Source organism: Anabrus simplex, chromosome 2 (genome assembly GCF_040414725.1).
Source record: "Anabrus simplex isolate iqAnaSimp1 chromosome 2, ASM4041472v1, whole genome shotgun sequence".
Taxonomy (NCBI): domain Eukaryota; kingdom Metazoa; phylum Arthropoda; class Insecta; order Orthoptera; family Tettigoniidae; genus Anabrus; species Anabrus simplex.
Genome location: NC_090266.1, coordinates 347,824,408 through 347,849,867, shown reverse-complemented (window position 1 = coordinate 347,849,867; position 25,460 = coordinate 347,824,408). Strand labels below are relative to the sequence as shown.

General features: G+C 39.2%; 1 protein-coding gene across 1 annotated transcript in view; it reads right to left on the bottom strand.

Moving 5' to 3' along the window:
* Positions 1-25,460, bottom strand: part of LOC136862826 (translation initiation factor eIF2 assembly protein) — a 152,199-nt gene that overhangs the window by 35,261 nt on the left and 91,478 nt on the right. The window contains exon 5 of the mRNA XM_067139091.2: positions 11,981-12,103. Coding sequence (XP_066995192.2) covers positions 11,981-12,103 — 123 coding nt within the window. The remainder of the gene's footprint in view (positions 1-11,980; positions 12,104-25,460) is intronic.

Sequence of the window (25,460 nt, the reverse complement as noted above, 5' to 3'; positions counted from 1 at the left end):
CTTACATTATTTAAATCTTGTCTATTGTCTAAACCTACAAAATTCAAAATATATAGTGCAAAACCCTTATTAGACCTGTAGTGACATATGGCTCAGAAGCCTGGAACCTTTTAGTTGATGATGCAAATAAATTAAGAATATTTGAAAGAAAGATTATTAGATGAATATATGGCCCAATTCAAGACCAGAATGGTTGGAGGATAAGGACGAATGTTGAAATACAGAACATATTAGACCAGGATATATTTAGATTTATTAAGGCACACAGACTGCGATGGCTTGGCCATATGGAAAGAATGGAGGAAGATCGAATGCCAAGAAAAGTAGTTAAATCCCGAGTAGATAAAAGACGGCGACAAGGAAGGCCCCGTAATAGATGGAGCGATGAAGTTGAAGCCGACTTGATGGCAATGAACATCCGCCCATGGAGAACAGCCGCTCAGGATCGAAGTAGATGGCAGACTATCGTAGAAGAGGCCAAGGCTCACACAGGGCTGTAGCGCCGGAAAAGTAAGTACTATCCTGATGCTATAAGTGGTATGTTCCGAGCTATCAGTGAAGAGGTGGCGTGGAATGACATCAGTAGACGAACAAGTTTGAGGGGAGTCCTTAAAAGTAGGAAAGATCACAATATGAAGATAAAGCTGCAATTCAAGAGGACAAATTGGGGCAAATTTTCATTTATGCGAATGGGAGTTAGGGACTGGAATAACTTACCTACGGAGATGTTCAATAAATTTCCAATTTCTTTGCAATCATTTAAGAAAAGTCTACGAAAACAGCAGACAGGGGGTCTGCCACTTGGGCGACTGCCCTATATGCAGATATGTAGTGACTGACTGACTGACTGACTGACTGACTGACTGATTGGATTGATTGACAGTTGCAGCATTTATGGTAAGTTCTTTTGGACACACAAAGCACATATAGCACTTCACTTTGCCATTCCTTTACAACCCTGTCTGTAACTGACACGGATTCACCAATGGCTTGACGATATACTATGCCATACCTTCACTTGAATCTATCAAGCCAACCACTTGAAGCACTAAAGTCTGTATTGAATTTGCCTGCTATTTCTCGTGCTTTTTCTTGTATGTTTGGGCCGCTTAATGGGACTGAAGCCTCACAGGACTGGTGAATCAATTCAATAAGAATTTCCTCAACATCTTCATATTTTCCAGGTTTCACTTTATTAAGTTTACAACCACTCTTTGCTGCGTCGGTAATAGCATCCCTACTTTTTATTAATGTTCTTAAGCTAGAGGAAGGGATACCCACACATTCAGAAAAATCCTTTTGATTCAGTGGAGAATTCTCATCATACTTAGAGAATTTGTAGTTTTTCACTTATAGAAAGAGATTTACACTTTGCCATTTTGCACTATTCACAACTGCACTGACAAGAATTCAGAAAACGACTAATAGGACAGGACAGAAATGAGGTAAAATTTCAACACCTGTTTGCCAGAGGGTTTCTCCACTTTAGGGTACTTAGGGTACTCCACTTTCGGCTACTTGAACTATAATGACCTCCAGTATAGGGAGGCCAACAACTTATTCACCACACCATGTAAAACATCTCAAATATTTTACAGGGCTTGTTTTACAATTGATGAAGAATTTTCCCTCTCTTTTAGACATGGAAGAAGCATTATAAGCAGAATTTAGCAGCAATTCAATAGGGTAAAATTATGCAGTATTATATATGACCCATCCAGGGACCTCACAAAGAGAGTGTAATCAATAGGATAGCATTATAAGCAGGAACGTAATAACGGGATTCTACCATATTTGCTGTTATATTTCAATTCAAATTGGTAAAAAAAAAAAGTGTCAGCTGACATGACTGTGTGAGCCTAGTAGCAAATACTCCAGTACAAGAAAGTGAAGATAAATACTTCCAGGTTATAAATCGTAGTGGATTATCTGTTCCCACAGACTTATTCAAGTAACTAACAATGTACTGTAACTGCGATTATGGAGTCACTAATACATGAAAAGTATGACTTTTTTTTTTTAAATGTGCGATAAACAGAAAGATGCTTTGTGCTTACTTAGTGAGCAGATAGTATTTTCTGACACTACTATAAACCACATTGTTGAAAATACTTCTACGTATGGTCATGGTAATACAGACACTGTGAGAATGATTAGGCCTGTTTCAATTGCATCAAATATTCTTCTCAATAACTGCTCTAAAATTAAAACAGATTATTTGACAAGTTCCAGAGCAAATAAAAAACAAACTTTTAACACTGGTTTGATGTGAGCATTTGCTTTGCCATAATTTTGTTATTGGTTTAATTTTATATTCATATCTGTATTATTAAACTAACCTACGTCAACTTCTGTTTCTGTCATTTATATGGGCATATCCCAGTCCACCTCACTGAACTTCTTTCCAATAAATCAATTAAATAAAAGTAGAAGATCAAAGATAAGAAAATGCAAACTCTTTCCTGCCCTAGCCAGGCAGGCAGGCAGGCCTCCATTATATGAGGAGGCTATGGTACTGGTGGTCCAGTGTTTGGAGCAATGTAACAACTTGATAAGATCAAAAGAAATCTTAGAGGTTTTAGGGAGGCTATATCTCAATAGATTATGAATAGAAGGGATGCTGATGTAACAGAATGAAGAGGTGGATTGACTACATCGTACGAGGTGCTTGCAATAGGAGAATATTCTATTTTGCTTTATAAGCATATCTGTTTGTATGTTTGTTTATTTTATGCCTTTGTATGTGGTGAAGTTAGTCCTCACAGCCCTCTCTTACACTTAACCACAACATACAGTACATAGTCACATAATTTTTAAATAAATTATTTTTTTTTTTTTTTTTTTGCTAGGGGCTTTACGTCGCACCGACACAGATAGGTCTTATGGCGACGATGGGATAGGAAAGGCCTAGGAGTTGGAAGGAAGCGGCCGTGGCCTTAATTAAGGTACAGCCCCAGCATTTGCCTGGTGTGAAAATGGGAAACCACGGAAAACCATTTTCAGGGCTGCCGATAGTGGGATTCGAACCTACTATCTCCCGGATGCAAGTTCACAGCCGCGCGCCTCTACGCGCACGGCCAACTCGCCCGGTAATTTTTAAATAAACACTATATACAGTCTCCAGAAACTACCTAAATTAATGAAGTAAAATAGTATTATAATCATTATTTTGCTAATGATTAATACTATCTATCTACATTTCCTAACAATAGCTCTAAAACCATGCTTGCACTCATTCAGTCTAAAATTCATACTGTAACCGTATCTGTAATTGATTGAGGGAATCAAGGCGTTTTCCAGCTTTATTTTGTCATATGGGAAGTTGTATTATATCCAACTGTGCAAGAACCCTGACTTTGTGACGCCATCTCAAGTACTCTGCGGCTTGAAAATCCCCGACGAGATAAAGGTACCTCAGAAAAGAACAAAGAGGAAACATTCTAATCGCCCCACCCACTATAATGGCCAAAATACAGTTAGTGCCAACTTGCTAACTTGATTTAAGATGGGATATTTCAGGATGACTGCATTAATTAATACGTAAAAGAATGGCAAGTCATACGTGAGCACTTTAGACATCTGAAAAATTTGTAATATATAACTGTAATATTCGAACTGTGTCACAGAGGATAAGGTACGCATCAGTGGAGTAGCCACGCTAGCTGTGGAACCAATACCAGAAAGGGAAATCCCAGAAGAGGTGTCCCTATTTTAAAAAAGATATTAATATAATCAACAATCTAAATACATCCCGCACATGATAATTTGTCGTGGAATAATGAGCTGCACGTTTTGACCGCATCACCAATGTCAGAAGACCATTAGAACACCAGATATGTAAATTGGAGTGGGGACGACTGAACCCTCGCATAGCTAGTTGGGGGTAGTTTAATTAAGGAATCGTCCCATAGCAGGAGGAGGGACTTGCTAACGAGTGTTCGAGGGAAGCAGATGTTCAACCGTCTCACTAGTCTCCAGATATGTATTTCTTTTGAGTGGGAGTGATAATGAGTTGTGTCGCTAGGTAGTAAGAAGAAACAATTTGTATCTGAGATACATTGTGTACACATATTATTCGTGAACGGAGAGTGTGGAAATCTCGGTGATGATGAGAAAACAGTGTGTTAAATAAAGCGGTCATAGAAAGATTGCATTTCAGTATTACCCATGGAGGCTGTATATCGCGACGTAAAGCGCAAGATCGATAAATTCCTATAAACAGTATTGGAGGAGAAGGTAGATCTCTATAAACGGCGTCGGAGGAATAATTAGATTCCAATAAACAGTTTTGGAGAAATAGATAGATCTCTAAAAACAGTGTCGGAGAAATAGTTGGATTGTTATAAGCAGTGTAGGAGAAATTACTAATGCTCTATAAGCAGGGTCAGAAAAAAATTAAATAAATTCCAATGTAACTTCAGTACTAACTGTGCAAGTGACGAAGGAAGACGTGGTTAATGGAACATTTGTTTGTACTAGCCAGTTCCAGTGGATACCAACTCAAGACCATGGATTTGCAGATGGAGGTCAGAAGAGGAAGCTTCAAACCAGTGATCCGTGCCATTATCGATCGATCAATCGATCAATCAATCAATCACTACTGATCTACATTTAGGGCAGTCGCCCAGGTGGCAGATTCCATATCTGTTGTTTTACTAGATTTTTCTTACCAATGATTTCAAAGAAATTGGAAATTTACTGAACATCTCCCTCGGCAGTTGGTCCATTATTTACTCATGCTGGCAACCAGGAATGAGTTAGCTGAAAAATTTATAATGTCCAATAACGGACCTACTATATTGGTATTATAAATTTACTCATTCGGAACAAATATCTCAGGTTCCCTGTGGGAATCAATATCTTTTACATACCACTTAGTCAAGCAGCTCGCCTCCTTTCTCCCTAGTCTTTCTGGAACAAACTTTGCAACATTTGTGTAATGCTACTCTTTTGTTGGAAATCACCAAGAACAAATTGAGCTGCTTTTCTTTGGATTTTTTTCCAGTTCTTGAATCAAGTAATCCTGGTGAGGGTCCCATACACAGGAACCATACTCTAGATAGGGTCTTACCAGAGACTTATATGCCCTCTCCTTTACATCCTTACCATGTGTAGAGATATATACCCTTTATTTACAATCCTATTTATGTGATTAAGGGGTTGCCTGGCCGAGGCAGTGAGGGCGTGCTCGGTTCGCCCGGAAGGATGTGGATTCAAATCCCCGTCAGGAAGTTGCAAAATTTAAGAAGCGAGATTCTGACTTCCGGAGGTGCATATGGCCCTGAGGTTCACTCAGCCTACACCAAAAATGAGTACCAGGTTAACTCAATGGGGCAAAGGCGGCCGGGCGTAGAACTAACCACTCTACCCCATCACGTGCCGAGGTTACGACTGGTGATCCCCATAAGGAACTTCCACCCCATCAATGCAGTAATTAAAACTGTGAGGACTTTTCCTATTTGTGAAATTCACAACCTGACTTTTAACCCTGTTTATCATCATACCATTGTCTGTTGTACATCTTGAAACATTACCAAAGTCATTTTGCAGTTGTTCACAATCTTGTAACTTACGAGGGGGTATCAAATACAAATGGGATTTTATTTTTTATTTAAATTCATTTATTGAAAAACACAAGGCAATTATAATTTATTTTTCCACAATGCTTTGGAAATGCATTTGTCTAAGCCCACGGGCAGCTTTTTGATGCCCTCATTGTAAAAAGAACAGGGTCGTGTCACGAGCCAGTTGCGCACAAAGTCTTACACACTCTCATCATCTTCAAATTGTTGCCCGCCTAAAGCTTTTTGAAGCGGTCCGCACAAACGGAAATTGCAGCGCAATAAGTCCAGGCTGTAAGGAGGATGATCACTTCTGAAGGGTAAACAAACCTGGCTAGGTTCGGGCCAGGGGCGGACCGCTGGATGGACGACTGAGGGGCGTGGTCTCTGCTACGGAGAGCCTGAGTTGCGGGTGGACAATGCCTGGCTGTATGCCTCACCACGGATGGTGAGAACGATGCTCAGGACTCTAGAAGGGACAAAAACCCTAATTGATTGAAATATGGATGCTTATAATGAACCAATTTCAAAAATTTCGACATCAAGGGAAGCCAAGGAAGCTCCAGTATAGTAGATCCAGGAGCAAGCCCAAGATGGAAAAATGGAGACAGAAGTCCCAATTGGACAAGCTCTCACCAACTCAAAACAGGAAATGGGAACATAAGCTCCAGTAGAGCAGACTGCTGTCAGAATCAATCAGCACGATACCAAACTTCTAACACAAGAGTGGAGAATGCTGAATGCCCTTGGTGAAAGAGACTTTGAAGAGCTCAAAAAGAGAAGCCTTAAGGCTAAGCTCGGACTTTGGCAAATCAAGTTTCAAGTCATCAGGTGAAAACGAAACCCAATGTTGATAAAGATGGAGCTGAAGGTCCTTCAGGCCAATCTTCAGCATAAGAAAGCAGCTGTGGCCAATTTCACCAGAAAGTTCAAATCCGAGGCTATTGACATGGTCCTTATTCAAGAGCCATGGGTAGTCAAGGGCAGAGTAGCAGGACTGGCAGAATCTGGAGGTAAGCTGATGTACGATACATCGGAAATACCCAGAATATGTCTTCTTGTGAATAGGAAATTAAAATGTCTTATGCTACAGGAACACTGTTCACGGGACTTAACCGTGGCCAAGATTAAACTTTGAAATTGGGAGGGACCCAGAGAAATAACCATAGGCTCTGCATACCTCCCATATGACTCAACTAATCTGCCCCTATCAGAAGAAGTTGAGAACTTAATTTGCAATGCAAAGAGGAAAGACGAACACCTAGTCCTTGGAGCAGATGCAAATTCACACCACACGGCATGGGGCAGCACGAACTGCAATGCAAGTGGTGAGTCATTACTAGAGTTTATTACTAGAACTGAGCTTGTGATACAATTCCTATAGTTTTGCCAATTGCCACCTTTTCAATACAATAAAAATATGTTACAAACTTCCATATTTATTATGATGTTTACATGGTACATGTTTCGCTCCTTTTCGTGAGCATCATCAGCCAAACTATCATTAATCTAAGATTGTGTAAGTTCATAAAACAATTCTTTGGTTCAAAATTACTCTTATAAAACTAATTGACAATTTTATAATATTTTAAAAGTCACACTATAATAAAATTATGTCTTCAGTTAACACTTTTTGTCTAAAATCTTCTTCAGTCTAAACATTTTATCGCCGAAACTTATCCGGTGAACATCTTTTTAAAATTGTTTAAAATGAGAATAAAATAAAAATTAAAAATAAAAAACTTTGAAATCTGGCTAGTTTTGTTGATTCCCATTGCTTAAAACTTCATAACAGTATTGAATATCTTCTACAGTTGATAATTGTCATTATGGATAATAGATTTGTTCTCGTTGCTGGAGTAACATTTATAAAAATTTATTGGTATTAAATTTGATTATCAATAGGATAAAATTGTTCGTGAAAAAACTTGTTGATAAAACACTTTTGTTGTGATATTGGATTCAAAATGTTCTCGATCGTTCCATAATGACTCGTATTACAACACAAGAAGTGCAAACAGGATAACTAATAGTTCTCAGGAAGCTAGGAGTAACACCAAACAATCAAGCAGCAAAAAGAAAAATACACCAACGAGTGGAACTATTAGAAGAGGCCATTATAGACACATTCCGTGAAAACTGTCCTCTCAAAGAAAAGAAAAACACCAAATAAGTAAGGTGGTGGAACAACAAACTAGCCAAAATGAAAAAAAGAGGTTAGGATGTTGTATGGAGTATCATCTAGAAATGGTATGTGGGACGTATATCATAGGAAACTCACCGAGTATAACCTATAGATACGGAAAGCAAAAAGAATATCTTGGAGACTGTTCTGTGAGAAAGTAGAATCACACAGTGAAACAGCAAGGCTCCAGAAGGTTCTGAAAGCAACCCATATAAATCAAGTGGAGACACTGGAGAAACCAGATGGGTCATTTACTCAGGCAGGGAGGGACATGCTGGAGATACGAAAGTCATGTCACTTTCCTGAGGCTGAGGAGATGACAGAAGAAGAAACGGTTGGAACATTGACCGGAGCTCGAAGAGCAGACTGGAACTGTGCCAACAGAATAATAAAACATAACCGTGTAAAATGGGCAATCGACACATTTCATCCTATAAAGGCTCCGGGGCCAGATGAGATACCACCATACTCCTACAGGAAGAACGGGGATACTCGTCAGTGCCCTGACGGACCTTTTCAGAGCTAGTCTATCTTTAGGGTACGTGCCGAAATCATGGTCTCAAGCTAAAGCAGTATTCATACCTAAGCCTGGAAGGGCAAATTATGCCCAAGCCAAAGCATACAGACCATTATGTTTAACCTCCTTCATGCTGAAAGCAATGGAGAAAATTCTGGATAAATATATCAGAAGAACGGTGCAACTGAACTCAACGTTACATGAAAATCAATTTGCATACGAACCTGGCAGATCCACTGAAGTAGCACTCCACCAGTTGGTTTGTGAACTAGAGGAAAGCCTAGAATATAAAGAAATTGCACTGGTGGCATTTCTAGATATAGGAGCCTTCAGCAATACAGCCTATGACTATGATCAAAGCATTAGAAAAGAGCAAGGTGAGTAAAACCGTCATCAAATGGATTAAATCCATGTTAGACAGAAGGAAGATAAAAGCAACCCTGTTTGAAGAAATGCTCTAACGGTTAGGGCCACCCGAGGCTGTGTTCAGGGAGGAGATTTTTCTCCTCTGCTGTGGAACCTCGTGGTGAACAAAATCATAGCTATGCTCAACAAACAAGGTTTTTATACACAAGAATACGCAGATGACCTAGTGATTGAGGTACAAGGTAAGGTGATGAGTGTTATCCAGGACCTCATGCAAAGATCACTTAACCTTGTGGAGAACTGGTGTCAGGAAGAACAACTATCAGTCAATCCGAACAAGATAACTCTGCTCCCTTTTACAAGAAGAAGGAAATTAGAGGGAAAGAGATCACTGAAGCTCTTTGGGCAAGATAGTGGAAGAACAGGCAATGCACCTAGGTGTAAAGTTGGATAGAAATCTAACCTGGAATCCACATACAGAAAGGAACATAACCCGGGCCAAGAACTTGCTGTATTCATGTACAAGAGCCGTAGGGAAGACATGGGGCCTAAGACCATCATCACTAGACCATTGATGGCCTGTGCTGCAATCATCTGGTGGCAGAAAGTAAGTCAAGGAAAAGTTAGTAGTAGATTGGATAGCCTACAAAGAATGGCATGCATAGCCATAACTGGGGCTATAAGATATACGCCGACAGAAGCCTTGAATACTTTACTAGACCTCCGATCACTATACAATTCCATAAAAGGACAGGCTAGAATGAGTTCATATAGATTGGCACAATCAGAGCGCTGGAATGCACAAAGACCCAATCTAGGACACTGTAAAATTAACAGAGTAATAACAGAGGAAGTTCTACACATGCCTTCTGATCATATGATACTAAAACACAACTTTGAAAAACCGTTTGAGGCCCAGATAATAAAAAAAGAAGACTGGGATATCAACAAATGGAATACTGAAAAAGAAGATATAGTATGATGGACTGATGGCTCAAAGACTGGGATGGCACAGGAGGAGGGATCAACGGGGGAAGACCTGAGAGATCAATCCAGATGAGCCTGGGCAAACACACTACAGTCTTTCCAGCAGAAGTGATAGCTATCACAGCATGCCTTCAAGAAAATCTGAAAATGAACTATAGGAATAAGAACATTTTCATTTTTACGGACAGCCAAGCAGCCATTAAGGCACTAGAAGCAGTCCGGATAATATCCAGAATTGTGTGGTAATGCCATTCACTTCTCCTGAAGCTCTCAAAGTACAACATTGTCAAAATAATATGGGTACCAGGGCATGCAAGTATAGAAGGAAATGAAAAGACAGATAAACTGGCCAGGAAAGGGGCAGAAACACATTTTGTAGGCCCAAAACCTGTATGCGGGATTTCCTATGGACAAGCCCGACACTACGTAGGAAAATGAGTAAAAAAGAAACAAATGGAGAACTGGAAAAATACTCCTGGATGCAGGCTTTCAAAGGAACTGATAAAAGGACCAAACAAGAAGCATACTAAAGAACTGTTGAAAATCAGCAAAGAAAATTTAAGATGGGTAGTAGGACTGTTGACAGGACACTGCCATCTGAAAAAACACCTACATAGAATTGAAGTAATAAGAGACAATATATGTAGGAAATGCAATGAAGTAGAGGAATCAGTTGAACACATACTTTTCGAATGTGAGGCGCTGGGTAGAATCAGACTCTCCACTCTAGGACTACCAGGTGAAGAAGAGAAAAAATCCAAGAAGACCCAATAAGAACAACCTGCAGCTTTGTGAAGGGAGCAGGTATATGTAGGTGGGAATGAAGGAAAAAAAACATGGTAGCAAAAGATCTTAGAGGTCGACGCTAATTAAGAACTAATATTTAGAGGCCCCACAAAGAAAAGAAGAATAAGAATAAGAAGTGGTAGACCTTGAAACACTCTTCCACGTGCTGTGCCGACCCTGCAAAGCCTTACAGGAACGGTTTTCTTCTGGGTTGATGCAATTTTGGAAGGAAAATGGCCTTTCAGTTCATCCTGGTAACCAGTAATCTGCATAGGACTTTCTGGAAGAGCAGAAGATCGCAGCAAGGAATTCACAAGCATAAGCATTGTCACCCTGAACACGGAAGAAAGGCTGAATGTTGCAAGGCTGAAGTGGCTATGACACGTTAAGCGGATGCAGGTGACTCGAACACTATAGAAGTATTTTGAAAAGATCATTCCGGGATGAAGACCAATTGGACGCCCTAGAAAAGGTGGTTAGATCAGATAAGTGAAGACCTACAGAAAAGAGGAGAAACATGGGATGCCGTAGAGAGAATAAAAAGCATACCAGACCGGTAATAAATGGAGGCACATTGTTCTTAAACATCCTAACCAGCTTGCTGGAAGGAATTCATGATGATGATGATGATGATGATGATGATGATGATGATGATGATGATGATGAATCATTGGTCTCATTGGTAACATGATCCCAAAATTGAGATGTGAGAAATACGTTCGTAACCTCTAATTCACCAGGATTTTCAACAAGATGTCTTTCGAGAACAGAATTTATCTTGCAGAGAGCATTGTTATACACATTATCAGGAGGCTGATAATTGGAATGAGACCAAATCCACTCGCTATTTGAATTAGACCTACCTGCTACAGCTGCCGTGGGAGATGTAAGTCCGTTTCTGGTAGGTTTTTGTGTACGTGCGCTGGAATCTTCGTCAGAATTAACGACAGGACTTTGCGGTTCAATAAAATCACTTGCCTCACTTTCTGAAGCCACAAGATGACTTTCATCTTCACTTTGTCGAGCCAGAATCTAGTTTCTCTTCTTCTTCTTCTTCTTCTTCTTCTTCATTCACCACCGCCATGTTTGTTTACAGGATCATCGAAATATTGCATATTTCATCCGGTTTTACCAAGCTATCCGGGGAGTAGAAGATGGCAAAAAGCACAAATTATAAATCTTCGAACTACTGACAGCAAAAAGAAACTAGTACAACAAGTCTCGGTAGCATAGTAACGAACTGACAATACACGCATGAGGACGGACACATCCATCAAAGTGATTAACTGTTCTTGAACATGTGGATGGAGACATCCGTGAAAGTACATCAATGAGTTAATTAAATCGTGAAGCAATGGAATGGCAGCATGTAAATTGCAACTTTCACTTTAGTTATAAAGAAACACTTTCATAATATAGATGAAGAGAAAGCCCTTGATAAAATACACAAAGAGTCACTATAGTCATGATTAACCCCGAGTATACATGAAATTTCAGTCACACTACCAAAAAGGTTTTAAAAAGTATAACACATATTTTAATACTAAATGCACTGGAATAAAATAATTTGTAACTCACAGTTTGGGAGAGGGAATTTTCTCATAATCTTCCTTTTGAAGAATTTAACTATATCTTCCAATATAATGAACCTGTTCACTTCAATATGCTCGTAGTATGCTGCACAATCACGCTGCGATACAGCTGAAATTATAACAAGAATTTCTCCATTAATACTCAGCTCCAACTCTCAATAACATATTTTGTATACACACCTCCAATCAAATCTTATATTTAAGCATACCATTTTTAAATTATACTCACTATATTAACAACCTAAATCTTATCACTGCACTGAAACATTTGTTACAAAATTAGTATCGAGTCCAAGAATTGTGATGCAATAGATCATCATGACAATGATCAACCCCGAAGTGCGGGAGGAGTCACAGCGTAGGACACTTGCTAATGTGGGAGGGTGCCGGTACTCACTGAGAGTTGAGAGCGAAATTTAAGCTGCTGTAACTCAATAGTTTCAGCACATACGTACACACAATGTTGGTACAACACAGCACACTCTTTCTACTCATCATGTAATACTTCCCTCTGAACCACCCGACCAGACGTACCTTCCCACTGGAATGCACACACACCTGACGTGCAAGTGTATGGTCCAATATCACACACCTCGCTATCACTTAAATTCCTGCAATTATTTCTGCCATAGCAACATAAATGATCAACGAACTATAATTGTAATCATGATCACTATCACTAAAACTATCATGTCACAAGCCAAGAAATACTCATCACAAAGCCGCGCGTTACCGTTTCCAGCCATGGTCAGCTTTCAGGGAGCTAAAGTGATGACTTTCGAGTTCACCTTACCACTGCAGTTAACCTTCACAAACTACAAGGAATCCAAAGTTGCGCTGAACGACTAATTAATAAGAAAAGCTGCCCGCCTTCCCTCCCATCAATTGCCTCCTTGTGTAAAAGCGACATCACCTTCTTACACAAATCCCACGCCGGGGCCATTCACCTTTCACCATTCCCTCGATTCTCCTTATCCTACAGGTTCGCCCGCAGAGGCAAAGGGGTGTGTCATATACTCCCCCTTTGCGCGAACTGAGTCCTATAAACTAGGTTTCTTCGCTCGTTCAGCACGGCTTTGGAACGACCTTCCCGCAGACATTCAATGTAAAAACATAAATATAGTTAAATGTTATGTTGGGAAGCACATGCGGTGAGAAAATCTGTGTGAATATGTGAAAGAATGATCCAGGGAGTGAAAGGTTGTGTAAATGAGAAATATGTATACATTACACTTAGTTACTTTACCTGCAAATTGTGTATATGACTGTTTTAGTTTAGGATTTAGGTAATTATTTCAAAAGTTAAGGAGGCACTACATGTAGGGGGTTTTTCCTTTTCCCCTGGCCTTCCATAGATACTGTAAAGGTGTATGGTAAATAATGAATGAGTGAATGAATGATCAAAGGAAAGGAAAAGGTCAATAGAGTCAACATATTGACATATTGACACAAGGATGAGAAAACAGTACACTATTGCTATGTAAAAGAAATTCTGACTTAGTTTACAATCCCTATGACCGAAAGTAGCATAGTACACAAGATGCAAGTTGTGTACTAGTACAGCACTCCACATATGTTAAAGTTAGGTGCATGTCGTACCTAACATAGCAATCCATACTGCCAGGTTAATGATTATGACACACACAAACACAAATATTTTCATTACAGACTATACTGCCTTGCACCTTTAAGAATCGTGTTGACTGTTTTGACGATAACTCACCCTCCTTTGTTCGTATCACATGACCTCACTATCCAAGTACAGTATAGTTCATATGCACAGCTCCAAACAACACATTCATTCCTAACTTAGCCATACTCTCTTCATTACAAATAAACACCTACTGCTGTTCACACCTGCTTGTACCAGCAGTCATTCTCACTAATGCTATACCAGTAACCTAAACTTTACAAATTACATGAAACCATCCTGCTTTCACTCTCAAATAGTAAAGTCAGCCTGAAAACGTAGTGAAGAAAGGATAAATTGATGAGAGAGAGAGTGTGTGTCTCTCTCTCTCTCTCTCTCTCTCTCTCTCTCTCTCTCTCTCTCTCTCTCACTCTCTCTCTCTCTCTCTCTCTCTCTCTCTCTCTCTCTCTCTCTCTCTCTCTCTCTCTCTCTCTCTCTCTCGCTCGCAAAAAATACTAATAACAACAAACTCCTTCTGTACAGTTTTCTACACCTCTATTGGATTTCCCACATTATACTGTCATCTCGACAGGTAATATAACTTAGATGGCCTTCACTTGAACTGCAGTCTTCTTATTCTCCTTTGTCTTTTCTTCTTCTTCCACCACTTTATCCCGCACCTGTGGGGTCGCAGATGCAAACTGTGCCACACATGTGGATTTGGCCATGCTTTACGGCCAGATGCCCTTCCTGATGCCAACCCTATATGGAGGCATGTAATCAGTATTGTGTGTGTCTGTGGTGGTTGGTAGTGTAGTGTGTTGTGTGAATATGAAGAGGAGAGTGTTGGGACGGACACAAACATCCAGTCCCTGAGCCAGAAGAATTCCCGGCCGGGAATCGAACCCGGGAGCCTCTGAACCGAAGGCCAGTACGCTGACCGTTCAGCCAACGAGTTGGACTACACTTGAACTGCAGTGGTACTTGCAAATTACGAGAGTTGTTTAGAAGTGTTATAGGGAGTTACAATCAGGGAAGCAGGGTGGACTAGGCAGCGGTGATAATAATATGGGGACCTGGAAGTCAAATAGAGAGGACATAAAAATGTTAGTGTTGAACTGTAGAAATACTGAAAAGAAAGAAATAGAATTAAGTAATTTAATAGAAATATATTTACTAGTGTGCCCATTGCATTTTCTAGAACGTTATAAAATGGCGTCAAAGTAGATGTATAGCCCACGCAAGACGGAATTATGTAAAATGAACTATGATTCAGAAGTTCGCAGGGGGATGAAATTGGAGAAAGAGAGCATAATCATGAAGGCTGTGGAAGAAAAGAACATTGAAATGCTAAGTGGATTGGTTTAAAGAAACAAGATAAAATTTAACATATTATTACACAACTAAATTGCCGTGAAACTGAATGGTAGACGAAGACATAAGATGCGTAGAATCGTAAATAAATTAGCCAGATTCTCTTAGAAGATACTGAAAATAACTGTTGAGAGAAGAAGATATAGCAGAATATTATATATTCAACATGAAAGAACAATAATCCAGCTGAAAATATGAAGATTAAGATTAAATAAGTGAGGCAAGTGGTCAGACAAGGACCATAACGTTGATTGCTATTGGAATTAATGATTGTCAAATAAACAGAGGACGAGAATTACATCAAGAAGAAAGAATTAAGAAATACGAAAATGTCAGAATTATTTGATTCACATGAAAATTAAGGCATAATTCATACTGGAGCTATACTAATCCCAGTATTACATATTTGAAAATCATCATCATATTCTAAAGGCTAAGCCTTGTCGCTGCAGCCACAGTTGTCTATCTTGAGCCAGGCTTTTCAGCTCAGCGTAGGTCTTGCACTTCATCCTCAGAAGCAGGTTCTTGAAGTAAGACACTCTGGGTCATGCTCTTCTCCTTTTCCCAGCAATTCTTTCTTCAATGATATTACAAAGGAACTCCTCATGCCGCAGAATGTGACCAATAAATTTTATTTTCCGTTTTTCAATTTCAGTTATCAGATTCCGTTCTTCTCTTATCTCTCTAAGGACTTTGGTATTGCTCTTCATTTCAGTCCAACTTATGCTCTGCATTCTTCTCCAGATCCACAATTCAATTGCCTCTAGTGTTTTCTTTTCTTGCATTCCTCATGTCCAGCTTTCACAACCATACAGAAGCACGCTCCATACAAAGGTTTTTGCAAAGGCCTTCCAAGTTTAAATATCTATATGTTTGTTGGCCAGCAGATGCTTTTTATCTTGGAATGCTCTCTTTGCCATTGCTATCCTCTTCATGACTTCTGACATGCTCCGATTATCACTCGCGATCAGCGTTCCTAGGTAGCCAAACTGTTTCACTTGTTCTATTTTATCAGGGCCAATTTTGAATTGTGTTATAGGTGTTTCCTTGTCTTTACATGTTGTCATGGTTTTTGTTTTCCTTGTATTAATTTTGAGGTTCCATTTGCCTAAATTTTCTGCTAATATGTTGATCATTCTTTGCACACTTTTATCTGTTTCTGCTAGTATGGCAATATCATCAGCAAATCTTACGGAGTGTACTTGTTTGCCATTAATTTTGATCCCCACTGTTTTTCCCTTCATGACTGCGATGGCTTCTTCGATGAACATATTGAAGAAATAAGGAGACAGTGGACATCCTTGCCTAACGCCTCTTATTATTTTGGCATTTTTTTTTTTGTCCCACTGATTTCTAAATCAGTGTTCTGCATTCTGTATAAATGCAGTATGAGACGTCTATCCTTCCAATCAATTCCTGCTTTTTTTCAGTAAGGAAAAGTTGTTCCCAGTCTACTCGATCAAAAGCTTTCTCAAAGTCGACAAAGATCACGTATACTTTCCTATTCTTCTCAATTCTTCTGTCTAGAATTAAACGTAATGCCAGAATTGCTTCCCTAGTACCCCTCCCTGATCGAAATCCAAACTGGTCATTATCGATATAGTGTTCTAACTTCCCTTTAATTCTATTCTTGATGATGTTGAGCAGTATTTTTGAAGCATGAGACAGGAGAGTGACAGTTTGATAATCAGAACAGTCCGTGGCATTCCTCTTTCTTGGTATTGCAACAGTTCTGGTTTTACTAAAGTCAGGTGGAACTACGCCATTCTCATAGCAATCTGACACCAGCTGTAAAAGGTAACGTTTCATATCATCATCCAAGTGTTTCAGAAGTTCTGCTGGAATGTTATCTGGACCGGGTGCTTTCTTTTCCTGGACACTGTGTAGTGCTGCATTAAACTCGAAGATGTGATTGAAGGACCCTTTCTGCATTTGTCTATCTCATGTTGTTTTTTAATCTAGCTGGTTGTATTATTTACATCGTTTCCTTGGTGCAGGTCTTCAATGTATTCCTTCCAACATTCACAGATTTCTTCGGTGTTGAACAGGAGTTTTCCCATTTTATCTCCGACTATGGAGCTTCTGGTTTTTGGTTTGTGTTGTAGGATTCTGATACTGAAATATGCCTTTTCCACCTGTCCTCTGATCATGTCCTTTTCTATAATCTCGCTTGTCTCCTTCATCCAGTTCTCCTTTGCTTGGAGACACTTTGCTGTGATCTGATTTCTATTTTCTTTGTACCGTTCTTTATTCCCTACTCTCCTCTCCTTATTCCTTTCGCGAATAAGGTTTATGATTTCATCAGTCATCCATGGCTTCCTCGGCTGTAACTGTCTTCTTCCCAGCACTTCCTCAGCAGCTTCAGTTATACCATTCCTTATTTCCTCCCATTTTGCACTGTCATAAAAAGTCTCTGCTAACTGATTAGTTTTCATTTTGTATGCCTTTTGTATGCCAGTGTTCTTTAAACTTTATGTGTTCCATTTGTGCTGGGTCAATTTCATATTCTTATATTTGAAAATAGCCAGATTAATTAGCAAACAAACAAGAAGAACATTGATAGATTATTTTAAACTACATGAGGAGTTGATATGAACCTGTACATGTCAAAACTGTATTCTGTTCAGCCTAGCGCAAGAAACAAGAATATGAATATGTGCTGCTAAATCCGCACTGGACCGACCTGGAGATGTGTGTGTCACTAGCTGACCAACCAACCTGATGTAGAAGTGGAGACCAGCTGATCCATGGGTTCCAGCCGGCCGAGGGTAGCAGTTGTAGCTCAGGGGGCTACAGAATAGTCGTAAGCCAGAGAATGACAAGCTAAGTTTACTAGATTATAGTTGTTAGTTAAATTAGGATATAGTAATATCATGAAATTATGGTTTTTAGTGGTGTATTTAGGACGTCAAGTGATTCAGTGAAGTGCAATTTCAGAATCTAGCTTTCAAGGTTAAGTTTTATGAGAATCGATATATCTCGATTGGAAGAAGTGACCATATATATTGAGTGTAATATGATAGCTATGGAGAATTCATTATTAATAGCAGGAATGAGTAGAGATTAACACAGCAAACTGAAAGCATATGTGAGTTGTTGATATCTAACATGGGTTAGGAAACCAAACATGTTTGTTGGTTATCATAACAGTATGATATAGAAGGGATATGCAACTAATACGAATTATTCCTTGTTGATGTAGAACATGAAGAAGTATCTCAGTATACTAGATGGTTAAATGTTATTCTGAGGGATGAAGTGTGATTCAGGGAAGCGAATATAGATACAATGAAGTATAATACATCGTGAGAAATATTGTATACAAGAAGAGGTTATGAGAGTTAAGAAAATGGTTACGTTAAGAAGTTGTGGTGAATGAACTGAATGATATCTAAGTTGTAATGAAGAAATAAGAAAGCGCTGAAGAGAGTTGATATGAAATTAGATGCAGATGTTATAAAATGATGAACGCAGAATACGTATATTTAGTTTCTGGATTGTATACATGGAGCATATGCATAGAAAGAATTCACATCGAGGGAATATAGTAATATAAGGTAGGCATAGCTAACCCAAATGTATAAGTCAAGGTAAATAATTCTTGCTATAACTAAAATGTGGTTGTATTATTAGGAAATACCCATATTAAACATTCTATGGAGATAGTGCACAAGATATCAGATGATATACATATTGCTGTGATGAATAATATTGACACCTCAGATTATAATGGATCTATCCTGTTGATTTGAATGGAGTAACTTAATTTTCAAGGCAAATGACATTTCACTGAGAGTTAAATTTGGAATATTAAATCAAAGCGATAATTAATTGAGAGCTAGAATAGTTAGAAATGAGTTATAGATGTTAATTTCAGAAGGTTATATGTTGATATTCAAATGATTAAACATAGTGCAGTTAGGATAGTAGGTGCCAAGATTTTGTATGGCAGTAGGTGATGGTAAGCTTAGCAAGTCATTCAATGTTAATTAAGAGAAACAGCAATGACAAATAAACAATTTAATGCATCTGATTCAAAGTTTAAAACTCCAAGACGGAAAATATGTGTTATTTTCAGCAGTCATGTTATTGATTTTTAACTTTTTTTTTTTTTAACATGTAATGATTTAAAGGATGATTTCAGAGATCAAGTAATGATCGAGAATATAAAGTTAGCTCATATCAGGACTGAAAATGAACATTAATTAATGAGTGCAGTTGTACATGAAATTAATGGATGATCTTTATTTTTATTTCAAAGATATGGAGCAAAGACTTAATTTAATTTTTCTCTTTCCTACACGTAATATCATGATAATAAACTAGTTCGTTAAGATTGAACATGTGTGACGTATTAATTTATAGGTTGATACAGTAGAATAGTGTAATATTAAGTAGAGATAGTGCGATTTATGTTGTTTTAAGCATTGAGTTAGGTGCGAGGGGACTGAGACATTCATCCGATACATTGAGTAGCGATTTATATGCAGTCGCACCTCTCTTCAAAACTCACATTTAAGCGGAGCTATACAAGGAAATTTACCCTGAGATAAATTGAGCGGTTGGAGAATTTTGTTACGCCGCTGCTGAGTGCAGTAAGGGCGCACCAGGTATTGTAATAGGAGTTGAATCATGGCTCAAACGTGGTATTATGGATGTAGAAATATTCTCACTGAACTGGAGTGTTTATCACAGAGGCAGGATAGGAATGGTAGAAGTAGTATTTACTCTGGTGGAAAAAGAATTTTACTAATGCCATGTCGGTTACCTAAGACTAAGAAAAAGTTAAGGATGAGAAACATGAAATTCTAGGTGTAAGCTCATCTCTAACGATAATATGCAACTTGATTTTTTTGGAGTGTACAGACCTGAAAAGGGTGACACTGATGCAAATGCAGAATTATTTTATAAGATAATCACCTATGTGGGTAACGGCACAGAAAGGAACGTGATTATAGGGGTGATCTAGATTTACCAAATATCAATTGGAAAGGTAATGTAAACAACAGGAATCAAATGATGGAACCGACTAGAGAGAAGAATATTCTGGATGTGATGATGATAAAACCAGATGAACTCTATAAAGAAACTGAAGTGATCACTAGGGCCCAGATTTTTACGTAATATCAAAGTGAGAAATATGCAAATAAAAATGTAGCAAATATCGGTGAAATATGTACAGTAATTAAATATGCAATATTCTAAAAGTAAGTAATTAAATATATTCAGCATCATATCCATAAACTATGTAATAGTATTAATGCACTAAGTTGACGAAAATGTTTGTATATTCCTTTTATTATGGCTTATGGTTATGATATGAGACAATAAAATTGTTGTTGCTTCAGATAATCTATATTATTACTTAACTTTATTGGCCACACTGGACCGCTTGAGTCTTCCACGTACACTTTCTCTTTGAAGGTTGTACTGTCTGATTCTTCTTATCTGCCCTGTACTTTTCATTCGTTCTGATCGCAGTGTTTTTAATTCGTCTGAAATTTTTACAGGCCTTCTGCGCATCATTTCAATTGAAAATTTGTGATTCTTAAGAATGGTGGTAATTTTATTCTTGTTCTCTGCATCTGTAGATTCGAGTCCAACTGTTTCGAGATCCTCCTGAATTTCTTTGATCCAATGCCTTCCTGTCTTCTTTCTCAGATTTCTCATCACAAGATAATCCGTATAGTCTATTGTTTTCTAATTTTTACAGTATTAAATAATCAAATTAAAGGCATAATCAAAATACATCATATATTTAAAAAGAATGTTATGCACTGTAATGTAAAACTCAGAGTATATTACACAATGTATTGTTGCATCTAATTTCTGTTTGCCTGAAAATGGAACAAAAATGTTTCTAAATAATGTTAATATAGAGTCTGTCTTTAAACCCATATTAAGTAACATAAATAGAATGATATTTTTTATCATGATGCACAGTGTGTCACCAAGTACCTCTCCATGTTTTCCACTGTGATGTTCTGGTGCTCATTTAATCAAATTCTCTTGCAGGCTGAGAACGACTGTTCAACATTGGAGGAAGTCACCGGTGCATATTTTCTAAGAAAAAACTAGCTGGGTGGAATGTATTCTGGGGGCTCTTCCTGTACACCAATAATGATCATGCAAACGGATAGCGAGTTTGAATAATCTAAATTTCATTTCAAGACAGGATGAAGTTTGTTAGAAACTCTGACCAATGAAAGGCACCTAATCATCCTAGATTCTGAGAAAGGATAAGTGCTGTTGTACGGAGTTGAGGCAACTGGACTTACTGTATCACAGACAAAGGGTTAGAAATCCCAATTTAAAAGGAATTTTAAACTCAACTTTAACAACTGAAATACATTCTATATAAGATGAAATTCACCAATTATGTCACTACAGTCTGAAAACTGAAGGAGCTGACACAAATTTTAAACATTCTTGAATAATTACTTGATGATGATGATGATGATGATGATGCTTGTTGTTTAAAGGGGCCTAACATCTAGGTCAGGGCCTCTCAGGGTGCATGCACTGTGCATGGTGCAAAAGACGACTTTGCTTGGTTGACCAGAGTGCAGACCCGCACTCCTCGATTTGGAGCAATAGCGCTGTCTCTCTCTTTCTCTACGCCTGTCTCGCTCGCTCCCCCTGTCTCAATCTTCCTCACTTGCTCCGTAGCTCTCCAAATCCGTGCTGAGTTGAGCCAAGCTTAGCCGAGTAGCCCAGAGACGAAGCATTGGTCCGAGCAGGACCGATGCACTGTGCACAGGAACTCTGCACCGCTGTTTTCGCACGTGCGATTTTGGGCGTTTGAGAGGCCCTGATCTAGGTCATCGGCCCCTAATGGTACGAAATGAGACGAAATGCAATGACAATTTAAAAGTTAAAAATCATCCACTGACCAGAATAAAAAACGTGATGGTGAAGAATGAATGGATGGATATGAATTTAAAACAATCAGTGGATCCGACCCACAATGACCCATTTCCCCAGATACTATCATAAACAATAGTATTACTGACCAAAGGACTGCTTCCAAAGCACAATCCTGAATCGAGGATGCTTGTTGTCTAAAGGGGTCCAAAATCCAGGTCAATGGCCCCTCATAATGGTACTTATCGCTAGTAAAGTAGAACCATGGTATTTGTCACATTGCGGTACTAATCAAAAGAAGCGTAAACTCACAGTATTCCACACATTATGGTACTACTCACAAGTATTGCATGTCTCACAGGTAATGCAAACTGTTATGGTGTTTTGTGGAGGTGCAGAGGTGAAAGAAGGTGCTGGGATGAACAGGTCTCAACTTACGAAATTAAAGTTAATTTAAAATTTAACAAAGGTTATATTTTCTTTTCAAGGTCAAGAAATAACAAGTATAACAGGAACTCATTTCTATATCAACAAGTTAAGAAAGTACAATTACAGTTTATTAATGGATTTTGGGCTTCGAGCCCCAGATTCACAATTCTTGAGCAATTAGCCCAACTTTACTTATACACCAGGTTCAACAAAGGGGCAGAAAACCCCAATCATACCAAGGAGCATTTGCTCCCAATTACCCAGTTAAGCCTACTTGAGGCACACAGAAAATACCATTTAAGAAAGAGCAACTCGCTCTCAAAGTTCAAGCCAATTCAAAGGCCCCTCCAAACTCCACTTTCAAGCTGCCCCACGGGCACACAAGAACAAGGGTAATGATACCCAGCCTACTGAGGCCTATTCCATAAAGAAACAGGACAATTACATGGTCCCAAAATACCAACTTGAGTGGAGGCGTAACTTGCACTCCTAATACACCATTTTAAAAACCTATTTGGCTCTAGGCCACTTATGCAAGGGCTAATCCCATACTACGGAGGTGACACGATAGGAAAACTTTATTACATTATGAAACGAAGAAAAACAGTTGAGAAAACGTAGTCACCTCAAAAACAATATGAGAGGGGGCTCGAGAGGGTTAGGCACTCTCTATCCCGATTTGTAGTCAAAGAGACAGAATTTTATACCAAGTGTCTTTTACATTTTAAAGGAAAGTTACATGATAAAAGTTTCGAACCTGCCCCGAGGGTTAAACAGCTGAGCTAGCAAGCAAAGAAGTTATTAAAAGGCCATTACCTGATGGATGAACTGCTGCCCGAAGAAAGAGGCGCTTCCCGCCCCCTGCTACATAATCACACTAGGAAAGATGTTGCTGAAGTGGCCAGGAGACAAGAAAATCAGCAGTTTATATATCCTCGCGGAAAATTCGAGACGTTTCAAGAATGAGAACCCACAACCCCCTCAACTTTATTGGCTAGGATCAAGCAACATATCCATATCGGAGAAGACACACATTATTGGTTAAAAATTAATTAAAGAAATTCGGGATTGGCTAAATTCAAAACAAGCGGAAAGAGAAGGGTTATACTGCCAACCCAAAAAATGACTGAAAGAAATTTAACAAAGAACAAACTTATGAACACAAAATTTCTCAAGAAACAGTTCCTTCACTTCGCACCAGGGTGCACAATTGTAGTTCTTCAGTAGTGCCATCTAGAAGAGAATGTTCACACTTCTCACTACAGAGAAAACAAATATAAATCGAAAAAGACACAGTTCAGAACTCTTCAAAATTTACAATAACGACATCATCTGAGAAACTTTAGAATTAACATGGTTGTTAAAGTTCAGGCTTCCTCCAGTAGAGGAGTTCCAACTGGCGCAATGTTTGAATTAGCGGCGTGGAGGTGTACCGCCCGGTACACAAACTTATGGTGTTTCTCACATAATGGCACCACTCATAGGCAATGCAAACCCATGGTATTCCTCACCTAGGTGTACTAATCACGGGCGCTGGTATTCCCATGGTGTTCCTTACATAGTGGGTACTGAAATGAAATGGTGTATGGTTTTTAGTGCCGGGAGTGTCCGAGGACAAGTTCGGCTCGCTAGGCGCAGGTCCTTTGATGTGACGCCCGTAGGCGATCTGCGCATCCTGATGAGGATGAAATTATGATGAAGACAACATATACACCCAGGCCCTGTGCCAGCGGAATTAACCAACCATGGTTAAAATTCCCGACCATGCCGGGAATCGAACCTGGTACCCTTGTGACCAAAGGACAGTACGCTAACCATTTAGCCATGGAACCAGACATACTGGGTTAATCACAGGCAATGCAGACCCATGGTGTCGCTCCTATAGTGGTACTAATCACAGGCAACGCCCAGACCCGTGGTGTTTCTCACAATGGTACCAATCACAGGAAATGTAAAACCAATACTGATTCACCCTCTGTTGCTACTAATCACGAACCTACTGTGTACCTAATACAGTGGTACTACTTGCAAGAAAAGGTGACCCATAGTGTTCCCTGCATGATGGTAATAATCACAAGTAGTTTCATGGTTCTAACACAATCATCCCTTGGTCACCCCATTTAGTCAACCCTCACGACAGGTAGGGGATACAGTCGATGTATTCTTCATCTGCATCCCCCACCCACGGGAGGTAGAGAGAGAGAGAGAGAAAAGAAGAAAAATGATGTAACGGATGAAGAAAGGCAAGGGCCACAAAGGGCGTGAAAATGAAAGACTCCCTAGGCCTCGAATGCTCTAATACCATCGGGGTCAGAAAAGAACAAGAGTTGACCAAGGAAGATCAGACGGGATAGATGAAAGTGAGGAGCCGGGCACAAGTAAGTGGAAACAATGACAGGACTCAGCCAAGGGCCTCGTGGTTGTCAACCCATGCTCACAAGTTGATAGCCCCTGGGGCCCCCTTTAGTTGCCTCTTATGAAAGGCAGGGGATACCGTGGGTGTGTTCATCTGCGTCCCCCACCCACAGGGGTAGGATAATTACTTGGATACGAACATAAATGTTGCATTCTTCACATATGTAAAAATATGTAATATTACTAAGAATACATAAATATATGTAAAATAAAACACTAGAATAACAATATCAGACCCACAATTTGCCGACATTTTCAGTTGCCTACAAGTAAAGGAATGGAATATGTAATTACATAAGAATCCAGGCCCTAGTGACCACGAAGCTGTTAAGCGGATAATACTGTGGGGTTTTTTCTTTTTCTTTTTACAATCTGCTTTACATCATACTGATACACATAGGTCTTATGGCGATGATGGGATAGGAAAGGACTAGGAGTCGGAAGGAAACAACCGTGGCCTTAATTAAGTTGGAACACCAGCATTTTCCTAGTGTGATTATTGGAAACCACAGAAAACCATCTTCACGGCTGCTGACAGTGGGGTTCGGACCCACTATCTCCCAAAAGCAAGCTGATAGCTATTTGGCCCAAACTGCACAGCTACTTGCTCGATGGCGGTAAATAACCCTACCCCCTAAGGTGACTAACATCTTCGGGCGGATGAGTTCCCTTAGGTGGGGTGATGATCCCTTCAGGGAATGAAAAAGTAAGGCCTAAAAGAAATAGAAAGGGTGAAAGCAATTTTCCTTAAAAG